At 15.3% G+C, this 10,813-nt stretch overlaps 2 protein-coding genes across 2 annotated transcripts, besides 17 other annotated features; both read right to left on the bottom strand. All coding sequences in view use genetic code 6, as the record gives it.

The window, feature by feature from the left end:
* Positions 1-2,940: 2,940 nt before the first annotated feature.
* Positions 2,941-2,990: a microsatellite.
* Positions 2,941-3,004: a microsatellite.
* Positions 2,944-2,992: a microsatellite.
* Positions 3,005-3,683: 679 nt separating the features above from the next.
* Positions 3,684-3,729: a microsatellite.
* Positions 3,686-3,735: a microsatellite.
* IMG5_026080 (hypothetical protein) lies at positions 3,715-5,495 on the bottom strand (the record flags this gene model as incomplete). Its single annotated transcript, XM_004039299.1, has 4 exons — positions 3,715-3,807; positions 3,895-5,060; positions 5,135-5,290; positions 5,333-5,495. 4 exons carry the CDS (start codon positions 5,493-5,495, stop codon positions 3,715-3,717), a joined length of 1,578 nt encoding a protein of 525 aa, XP_004039347.1.
* Positions 5,293-5,330: a microsatellite.
* Positions 5,496-5,931: 436 nt separating the features above from the next.
* Positions 5,932-5,973: a microsatellite.
* A 134-nt stretch (positions 5,974-6,107) lies between these two features.
* Positions 6,108-6,157: a microsatellite.
* A 3-nt stretch (positions 6,158-6,160) lies between these two features.
* Positions 6,161-7,093, bottom strand: IMG5_026070 (hypothetical protein; the record flags this gene model as incomplete). The annotated part of the gene is made up of 3 exons (XM_004039298.1): positions 6,161-6,516; positions 6,581-6,852; positions 6,918-7,093. The coding sequence occupies 3 exons, from the start codon at positions 7,091-7,093 to the stop codon at positions 6,161-6,163; spliced, it is 804 nt and encodes a 267-aa protein (XP_004039346.1).
* Positions 7,094-7,175: 82 nt separating this feature from the next.
* Positions 7,176-7,295: a microsatellite.
* Positions 7,230-7,283: a microsatellite.
* A 1,007-nt stretch (positions 7,296-8,302) lies between the features above and the next one.
* Positions 8,303-8,379: a microsatellite.
* A 308-nt stretch (positions 8,380-8,687) lies between these two features.
* Positions 8,688-8,763: a microsatellite.
* Positions 8,695-8,739: a microsatellite.
* Positions 8,703-8,746: a microsatellite.
* A 1,334-nt stretch (positions 8,764-10,097) lies between the features above and the next one.
* Positions 10,098-10,140: a microsatellite.
* A 312-nt stretch (positions 10,141-10,452) lies between these two features.
* Positions 10,453-10,488: a microsatellite.
* Positions 10,489-10,731: 243 nt separating this feature from the next.
* Positions 10,732-10,806: a microsatellite.
* Positions 10,807-10,813: the final 7 nt, after the last annotated feature.

Here is a 10,813-nt window from a genome sequence, read left to right as displayed (position 1 = left end):
AAATTATCATGTTAAATATAAATAAATGTTTTTAAATAATTTCTTATATTATTTAAAAATTAAATTATTATTTATTTAATATGTTTATTACATATTTATAATAATTAATTTTTATTCTTTTATATTTAAAGTTAATTATTTAATTTAACATTATAATTTAAATGTTTAATTAATTATAAAGTAGAAAATTTTATTTTATTTTTTTTAATGAAAAAAAATATTTATAATTGTACTTAAAATTTATATTCAACAAAAAAAAAAATCAAATTATATTTATTCTTTTTTTTTTAAGTTAAAGTATTACAAGATTAATTATATTATTAAATAGCTGCTGTTTTTATTTTATTTTAAAAAAAAACAACAACAACAAAGACGCAATCAATAAATTGATAAGATAAATGGAATTAAGTTTTTTAAAAATAAAATAAAAAATATACCTTTTTTAATTTTAAATAAATAATATTTTCATTTATATAAATTTTAATCATTTATATGTATAAGTTGTATAATAATAAGTAAAAAAAAATTATAACAATAAAATATTTTTATATTCAAATTAATTATCCAAATATTTCTTAATCTGAATAACTTATATATAAAAATCCATCCTCTTTATCTGCGCATTCTTGATATAATTCATTCATTGTTTTGCCTTTTAAATATAAAATACTAATAAAAGATTTGATATTTTACTAATAGATTTTAAATCTTTATTGTTTATATAAAAAAACAAAGCATCCTTTTCGTTTTTAAGTTCTAACTTTCTTCTGACTGTTTATTAAAACTCATGTAGTTTTACATCTTTTGAAACTAAAAACCTTAAAATTAATCAAATTAATTAATAAATTTATTTGTATTAATTTTACTTTGATTTTTGCAAATGATTTAATGTTTTTGATTTTCTGTTCAATTCTACAATTACTGGTATCATATTAGGATATCTTTATTTTTATTTTTCATGTTCTTTTTATCTTTCTTGTAAATTAAATCTTTCTTTAAAAGGTACATATGGCTTATTATTATCTTTATCTTTATCCATTTTTATATAACTATATATATTTTATTTAGTATTTTAACTTTTTATAATTAATAATTTATTTATTTTATTATTTTTTTAACTTAAAATTTTTATTAAGAATAATTTTATTCTGATCTCATATAACATTGTTTTATTATTAAAATAATTTTATTTATAAATAAATTATAATTTCCTTTTATATATTATATTATAATAATAATTCTTAAATTAATATTTTTTATTATTTTATAAATATTTTACTAATTGTCAATAATTTTTTTGTCAAACTTAATTTATTATTAATGTCATATAAAAAATGAATCAAGGCTTTCGTACATATATATACTAATTTATAGTGTGGAAAAAAAATAATTGTTTTATAGTTATTAATCTTAAATGAATTAATATAAATTAATAACTATATTAATAGACTTTAAATAATTTTTAAGAAAAAAATTATAAAATAATTAATTATCCACTAATGAAAAATATTTTTTTAATTAAGTTTAGGAATATGTTATAAATGTATTTTATATTAAGTAAATTACTTTTAAAATAAAAATAAAAATAAAAATATTAGTTTATATTTATATATATTAAAAAAAGAAATATTACTAATAAACTAAATAATAAATTATGGACTTAAGTAATATAAAAAAAAGAGTATAAAATGCACGATTCTTAATGAAGAAATTTTATAATTTTAAGTAATCAAAAAATTTATATAATTTCAACCAATAATAATAAGAAAAAAAAATTGTTAATGCAGGTAATATATATAAGGTTTATTTTAAAATATTAAAATATTTTTAATTAAAAAATAAATAAAAATAGGTGAACAACAATATATTAATAAACATACATTTTTAAATGTTAATAAAAATTTTTAGATAAATGCATAAAGAAGATTTATTGGGAAAAAAATATAGTCTGCAAAATAGTAAAAAATAAGAGAAATAAAAGGAATAGATGTATTGCAATTACATAGATTAAATAAATTTATAAAAGGAAATTAATAAACACCATACGATATATTGGCTGAAAGATATAATTTTTTTAAATAATAAGAATTAAAGGAAAACATTTACGATGAATAAAATAATTATGTAGATAATGCATTAAACTAATCTAATAAAAATAATAAAAGCTAATATTCTATAATTAAAAAAAAAGATTCATCTTTTAATAAATAAAATAATAATTTTTAAAGTTAAAACTATTTATAGGATTTAGAAAAATCAAATATAAATTAAAAAAAATAGAATTATTTATAAGATCCTAAACTGCTTGCAAAAACTAGAGAAATAAATATAATTATTGTAATATTTCTTAAATTCAAGATAATAAAATAATGAATAATAGTAATCTAAAAAATCTAAGCTAATAAAATTCTGCAATTAATATATAATAAAGAAAAAGTAGTACTATAAAAAATAGTATTTATTAAAATATTTAATAAAAAAGAAAATAATAAAAAAATCCAAAATATAATAAAATTGATTAATTTAATATTTATTATTAAAAAGAGGTTTCTAAATATATTTAATAACCAATTATTACAAATGTTTTTAAATAAATATTATATAATTATATTTATAATCTTATATTAATATATTATATTAGTTTGACAATAAAGTCAATAATTAATTAACTAATTTTTTATTTAAAAATAATAATTATAAATCTAAATAAGTTTTATAAATTCCAGAGTAAAAGAATGAAAAAAACATTTAATAATTATCCAGAAGTTAAATAATAAATTGAAAGCTTTTTTAAAATTCTTATATATTATTATAGTAAAAATAAAATTAATTTGATATAAAAGTTAAAAATAAATATAAAGAATAATTAAATAATTATTTTGTAAATATTTAATATACTACTATTATAAAATAATTATAAACTGTATAACTTTGATATTAATTTTTATTTTTATTTTTATTTTTATTTATATTTTTTTTATTTTTTTTATATAATATTTATTTTAAAATATTAAATCATTTATTTATTCTAAAATAATTTTATTTAAATCTAAATTTTTAATTACATATATACAATATATATAAAAAAATATTATTTTCTTATAAAATTGCATATAATTTTTTTATATTTAGGTATAAATATTCATTAAATTAAGTGATACAAAGGATAATATTAAATAATATCATCTTCATTTTATTAAATTACATAAAGAAATTTACTCTTTAACTAATCTTCATTATTAAATTTTTGATTAATCTAATTTTTAATTAAAATATTAATATGTTTATACATTTAATAATATTTTACTAATTTTAAGATTTAAGAGTTTTTAGGAAGTTCATATAAAGTTTCGTTTTCAATGAATTTTCTAAATAGCTTGAAACTAAAATTATTTTAGAAATGAAATATTTTAAAATATGGAGATTTAGAATTTATATTTGCATAAACTTTTTATTTTTAAATTGGAATTATTTAATTTTCGTTTTGATTATAAATATTTTAATTAACACTTGAATTTTACTTATGAATATTAGAATATTTCTTTTACAAATTAACTCTATTTTTGGGAATTATATTTTATTACTTTTAATATTATTTTTCTTGCTCGTAACTAAATATTATATTTTATTATCTTTTTCTATCTTCATATTCTTATATTTATAAACTATTTTATGGTTTATCATTTTTTTATTTATATTTTTTTTATTTTTATTTCATTTTTTTTTATTATTATTCTTCTTCTTCCTCTGAAGGTTATGAAGAACAACAAAAAGAGCAACAACATCGAATAATTCTAAAAAGATAACCTGATTTTATCATAAAAATCAATATAAAAAGAGTTGCCTATAAAATAAAATTTATAATTTAAAATAAATATTATAAATCAAATTTACTAAAATTCCTAAGCCAGTTCCTAATGTTTTAAAACCATTATTTAAACACTTAGTACTAAAATGACAAAAAATATCCCAAAAGTCAGGACATTTTTAGTTACAAGTAACCTCTATTAAAGGTTTTTTCAAAGTACTATTATTTTCATTATAATAAGTTCCATTACCTTGAGGACTAATTCTAACAACATCAGTTGTATTGAACGTAATTTAGGCAAAATCTAAAACATTATTAACTGCATCAGAAAGCGTAACATTACAAAGATTATTTGTTTTTCCTAAATCACTAACTACATTAACACTAGATTTGAAAATAAATAATTAATCTTGATTAAGAAAAAGTTTTTATCCAGAAATGGGCAATACATTTTAATCGCAAGAAAATCCCAAATTAAATTCTGCTGCGAAACTTGATTTATTCAAAATATGAGCTTCAAACTTTCCACTTCCCGAATGACTTTCAAAATTATTAATTTTTACAAGAATAAATTTTCCTTAACCTAACATTGTTAAGAATTAAATTTCCGCGGAATCCATTTCTATTGTAATTAATGTAGACATACTTCCTTCTATAAAAAGAATCATTTATGTATTATTTTATTTATCCCAACTTTCTTAAAAGTCTCCTTTGGGTAAAAGTAAATTCTAAGTAGGCTACCCTTTTTTTATTCTTTCAATATCTCTAAGGTAGAAATGTTCTATTTGATTTTTTAAACAAGAGCCTATTTATTTACTACAAGATCCATTTTCTCTCCTAAATGCAGCATAAGAGACTCCTATTTTGTTACATTCAGTTCCATCTAGTGTAAATTGATTCTTTTCTATTAGCATCCAATTTGAGATTCCTTCTAATACTCTTACTCTTAATTCATTATTAGCTTAAGGCCTGTTTGGGGTTGGGCGTACTAAATATACATTATTATATACTGGAGGAGGTTATGTAGGGAAAAAATCACCGATTATTTTTACTAGAAACTTATTGTCTGGAGATTTTTTGATTCTATCAGTAGTACTTGTTGTTAGCTTGTATTTAAGCTTCCTCTTTTTATTATTATTACCTTCTAGTTCGTATACTTCAACTTTTATTTCATAATATATATAATATTATAAAATTTCATAGCCAGAATACCATCTACCTGGAAAACGTAAACAATGAGCGCTAGCAGAACCTTTTTTTTTGATTAAAAGAAAAAATAGTTTCTTCTTTTTTTTTTTTTTTTTGGATAAAAAAATTTCTCTTTACCTGAATTTAAATTAAATGGAAGGCAATCTACTCCTCTCATTACTTCTTTTCCCAAACCAAAAAAGTCAGCTGCTCCACATTTACAGCAAAAACCTTGTGAATCGAATATTTTTTCGCCTTTTTCATCTCTTTAGAAACCACATGTTGGTGAATCCTCTATTTTTTTTTATATTATATTTTTATTTATTTATCATTTACCATTAAATCCATCTTAGCATGTAAATACACTTTTTGATATTACCTTTTCTTATGGCATACTTTCGTAATCTCTCATATACTTTAATGGGTATACTGCTACAACAGGAGATTTCGTCACTTCTATTTCTATATAGTTTTTAAGTAACATGTTTCCTTCAGGCATTTTTACGGATTTTATTTAGGCTGTCATTTTTTCTGAAACAGTGCTCTTTTTTATATATTTATATTGTTGGGTATAATTTTTTTTTTATTACTTAATTGTTTTCTAATGATAGTACTATTACTGCCTTTTCACTACATGCGTTTAAATTCTGAGATTAGTAGCATTTTTAAATTTCTGTTTTGGATATAAACTCGCATTTAAAAAGAGAAGATAAGTTAATTATGAGATAGATTAAAGTTTTGATTAAAATAAGAAAAAAATTTATCTATTTAAACATTTTTTATAATTTTGAAAATTTTATATATATTTTTTTTTGCTATATAAAATTATTTTAAAAAATTAAAATTTAGCTTAAATTTCTTAACATTTTATATTTTAAAATTTAATAATAAAAAATAAAAACAAATAATTGTTTTTGTTAATAATTAATTTCTAATTTATTATATTAAATTTCTTTTATTATTTAATATTTTCTTTTGTAATATTATATAAAAATAATATAATTGAAATCAAATGAATTTATTTAAGAAAAGAAAAAAAAAGGTTTTTCTAAAAAATACAACTTAATATATAATTTAAAATATTATATTAAAAAAATAAATTGACAAAAACATAATAAAAAATTTTAAAAATAAATTATAATAAAAATTTATAAAAAAAATAAATCAAACATCCTTTCCAATAACTCTTAATGTATCTTACATAGTTTTTACAAGTTTAAAAAGGTTATCAATAATTTAATTTTAGTGATCGAATCTATTGTCAATTTCCATTTCAATATTATTAACAACAATATTAAATTCGCCAACAGTTTTTTAATGAAATTCTTCATTAAATTTTTATTGTGATTCGAATTCATAATCTGCATGTTCTTTTAATTCTTTTAATTTTAAAACTCTTTCCTATTATTCTTTTTCAAGCATATCTCTTAATAAATTAGATTCATCCTCTAACTTTTTAAGAATTTCTTTTTCTTTTTCGATTCTTTCTCTTTTTTCGGTATCAAATAACGAAAAGAGTGCTTTGTATTTTTTAATTAAAAAAAATAACTTTTTATTTTATTTTTTTTTTAAAAAAAAAAATACTTTCCAACTATTTTTTTATTTCTTTTAAATTTTCATCTGATTATCTCAAACGTTCTTCTCTTTCATTATCTATTTTTTTGTCAATTCTTAGACTTTCATTTTCTATGATTTCAAATTTATTTGATACAATTACTGTATATTCATCATGTTATTTTTGAAAATAATTCCTTATGCTTGTTAACTCAGTTTCAAATTTATGTTAAAAAACTAATAATGTCTCATTTATTCTTTTTCCTTCTGCAGCTATAAATTCTTTTGTATTTTAAATTTTCCTTTATATAATGATTATTTATTATAAATAAAAATGTTATCAAATTTTTAAAATGTAATATAAAACCTATGAACTTCTAAAAATCTAGCTTCTAATTATTTTCTTGCTTCTTCACGGGAATTCTTCATTTCTAAAAAATCATCTCGCATTTGATCTACTTATTTTCCAAATAAAGTCAATTTTTCATTATCACTTTTTAAAGGTTAAAAGTTCTTTTTTGTTAAAACACTTGTAGTTTACATGTATTTCAGTAAAATAAAAAATTAATAAAAAATATATGTTTAATTAAAATTATGAAGAACTAGATAAATATAATTATATAAATATATAAATATATATATTTATTATATTATTTTATTTATAAAATATATAATATTTTTTTAATATTTTTTATCTTTAATATTAATATTTTTTTCTTTTTTATTTTATATTATATATAATATTCTTATAAAGATATTTAATTTTCATTTTTATTTAGCATTTTAATATTATTATTCATATATAGAAAACTCTTTCTCGTTTGCATCGAATTCTTCTACTTATAATTATTAATTAAATATATCATTTTCTTCTTATAATTAATTTTTTTATTATTTATTCATTTAGTTTATTTATATTTTTTGATTTAATTTTTCATTCTTATTAATATTTAAGTTATTATCATTTTATTTATCATAATTATTAATAACTTATTTTTCATCTTTTTTTTATATTTCTACAGTCTATTTTTGATTATTTATATCATTTTGTTAAAATGTTATTTGTTATTAAATTTGATTAGAATTATATAAATTCATATTTATTTAATTAATAACTTAGCATCTTGTACACTTATAAAACTAACTTACTTAAAATAAATAAAATAAAAAATAAAATAAATATTTTTGAAAAATACCTCCTGTTTAATATAATACATTAGCTTTACAATTGCCACATTAAAAAAAATTTAATTATGAATTAAGAAAATTTATAACTTTTTTTTTTATTGATAATTTTTTTTTTTTTTTTTTTACTCTTTTAAACAGTTCTACATTAGAAACATTAAAATTATTTTTCACTATTTGGAATTTTTTATTATACATAACAAACATAACATGATACAATTTATCTTATTGTTTAAAATATATTATATAAAAATAAAAAAATAATAAAAAATAAGTATTTAAATTTATTACAATTATTAAGTATTGTTTTATTAGTAAATAAAGCCTGATTAATTGTAAAATTAACTTTGTGTATTTAATTATTGTTATTAATTACTTTTGTTATAGTTTAATTATATTTATTAATGTTATTACTAATTGTTATTTTATTATAAATTATTATAGTATTTATGATTTTAATTGCAAATTATATCTATTACATTATTTTTATATATTAAAATTAAAAAAATTATATAAATAAAAATATATGTTAGAATAATAATATATATATATATATTGAAAAATATATTATTTATTTATTTTATATAATATTTTATCTTTGCTATATTTATTATTATAATATTATTATTTTTATTATATATTATGATACCATTTTATTTTATTTAATTATTTTAATTTGAATTCTAATTTTTATAATTTTATATTTTAGGGTCTTTCTTTTAATCTTTTTTTTATGATTACAATAAACAATAACATAAAATATTATATATTTATACTATATTCTAAATCATCTATATTTATATATTAAGTTTTTTAATTTTCTTCTAAAACAATAACTGAATCTTATAGTTACAATACTGAATTATCCATTTAATCATTTTCTTTTAATAAATTTTAATTCATTATTTTTATTTATTATAAATTTAATATTTTTAAAAAAATTTTATATAAAAATTTGTTTTTATATTATTTATTTTTATTTTTATTTTATATTTATTATTTTTTAATTTTTTTCTATATTAATTTATATTCACATAATATAAAATAAAAAAAAAAAATATAAAAGAAAAAATTTTAAAAAAATATATATAAATATTTTTAATTAATATATTATCTTATAAACTTAATATCAAAATATATTTTTAATATTCGAAAAAATAATTAATTAAATTGCATTTTTATTAATAAAATTAAATAATATAATATATATTATTAAAAACTTTATTTATTTTTTATTATAAAGAAATTAATATTTATATAGATATTGACTTAACTTTTTTAAGTAAGTTTATATTTATTATAATAAAAAATAAAAGATTTTAAAAAACAATTTAAAATTAATATTTATAATATATAGAAGTAAATAATTTTATTAATAAATATACATTTATAAATATTAACTTAAATTATATATAAAAGATGATTTTCGCTAAATAATTTATCTGTAATTTCATATTTTTTCTAATTTAGCTTTTTAAACAAGTGGATTATTAATTTTTAATTATTACTTTCCCTGTGAAACAAAATCATAGTCACATTTATGATCTTCAGGCATTCTATGTTTATTACAAAAAATGTACTCACATTTACATTTTACACCTAATAATCCTACTTTTTTACTACAATCCCAACATTTTTTAATATCAATCTTTTTTTATTTTTTAAATTATTTTTATTTTATTTTTTTTACTTATATTTTCTTTGATAATTAAAGAGGACTATCTATTTTAATTATTTTTTCAATCAAGTTAATATCAGTCTTTTCTTTCTCTTTTTATTAGTTTTCAATTGCTTTAGACGATTTTGTTTTTTAATTCATTTGATTTAATGCTTGATTTATGGGAGGATTTGTATTTTTTATAGTTTCATTCTATTTTTAATAATGTTTTTGTTATATATTTAATCAGCTTCTTTTTAATTTACTTATAACATGAAGAACATAAATTTTCATTTACAGGATTTCCATAAAATTATTAACACCCTGTGCAAAGTTTTGAGGAAGATTATTCAGTATTGTTATCCATTTTTTAATTTAGTATTATTACTTTCTTTTTAATTTTAATATAATTAAATTTAAGTTATTAAATAAAGTTGCAAATTATTTTTAATTAAATAATATATATATTTAAATAATCATAATTTTGAATTTGATATTTTTTTCTAAATTATTATAAATTAAAAATTTGGACCTAATTTTGTTATCAAATATATATGATAAAATACATCACTTTTTATTTTTAATTTTAATTAAAAATTATTTAACATTAAAAATTAAATTTATTAAATTTTTCATAATTAAAAAAATACAAAAATTATATATAAATACAAAAATTGTTTGTTTAAATTTAACAAAATTTTAATATATTTAATGTTTAAAATATATTTATTTAATATATTTAAATATAATTTTTAAATTTTATGTATTTATTAATATTTATTTAAAATTTTAGTAAGTATTTATTCATCATTTTTATAAATAAAAAAAGCATGAAACAAAAATAATATTTATTCAAGTTTTTATAGTCATTTAAGATTTTAGTAAAAACTATCATTTAAATTTTGTTTTAAACTTTTTTATTCAAATTATTTTTTTTATAAAAATCAATCATATTTATTTATTGTTAAAGAATCATTTTAATGCGATTGTTATTAATTATTTGTATTTTCAAGGTTTAATTTATTTTAATCTTTTTAATCATTTTAGACTTTAAATATAAATTATATTTAAAAAAATGATTATATTATAAATAAATTAATAACCTGAAATATTGTATTTTATTCCAAATAGTCCTAAAAACGCTTTAAGAATATCATGCCTTCTATCATAAATCATAGTAAAAAAAACAAAGGTAAAACATAACAGGAAACTCATACCATTTTACAAATAATTATTAATTATATTATAGAAAATTTTAAATTAAATTATATATATATACAAATTATTTAAAAATTAAATAATGATAAAAATTTAAAATATAATAAATAAAAATAATTGTATAATAATATAAATAAAATAATAATATTAATAATATTAATAATATTAATTGTAATAATAATAATAATAATAATAAATATAAT

This window comes from Ichthyophthirius multifiliis (genome assembly GCF_000220395.1).
Source record: "Ichthyophthirius multifiliis unplaced genomic scaffold scaff_1120509249708, whole genome shotgun sequence".
In the NCBI taxonomy this organism is placed as follows: domain Eukaryota; phylum Ciliophora; class Oligohymenophorea; order Hymenostomatida; genus Ichthyophthirius; species Ichthyophthirius multifiliis.
Note: the sequence above shows the minus strand (reverse complement) of the source record. Positions and strands in the feature narration are given on the sequence as shown.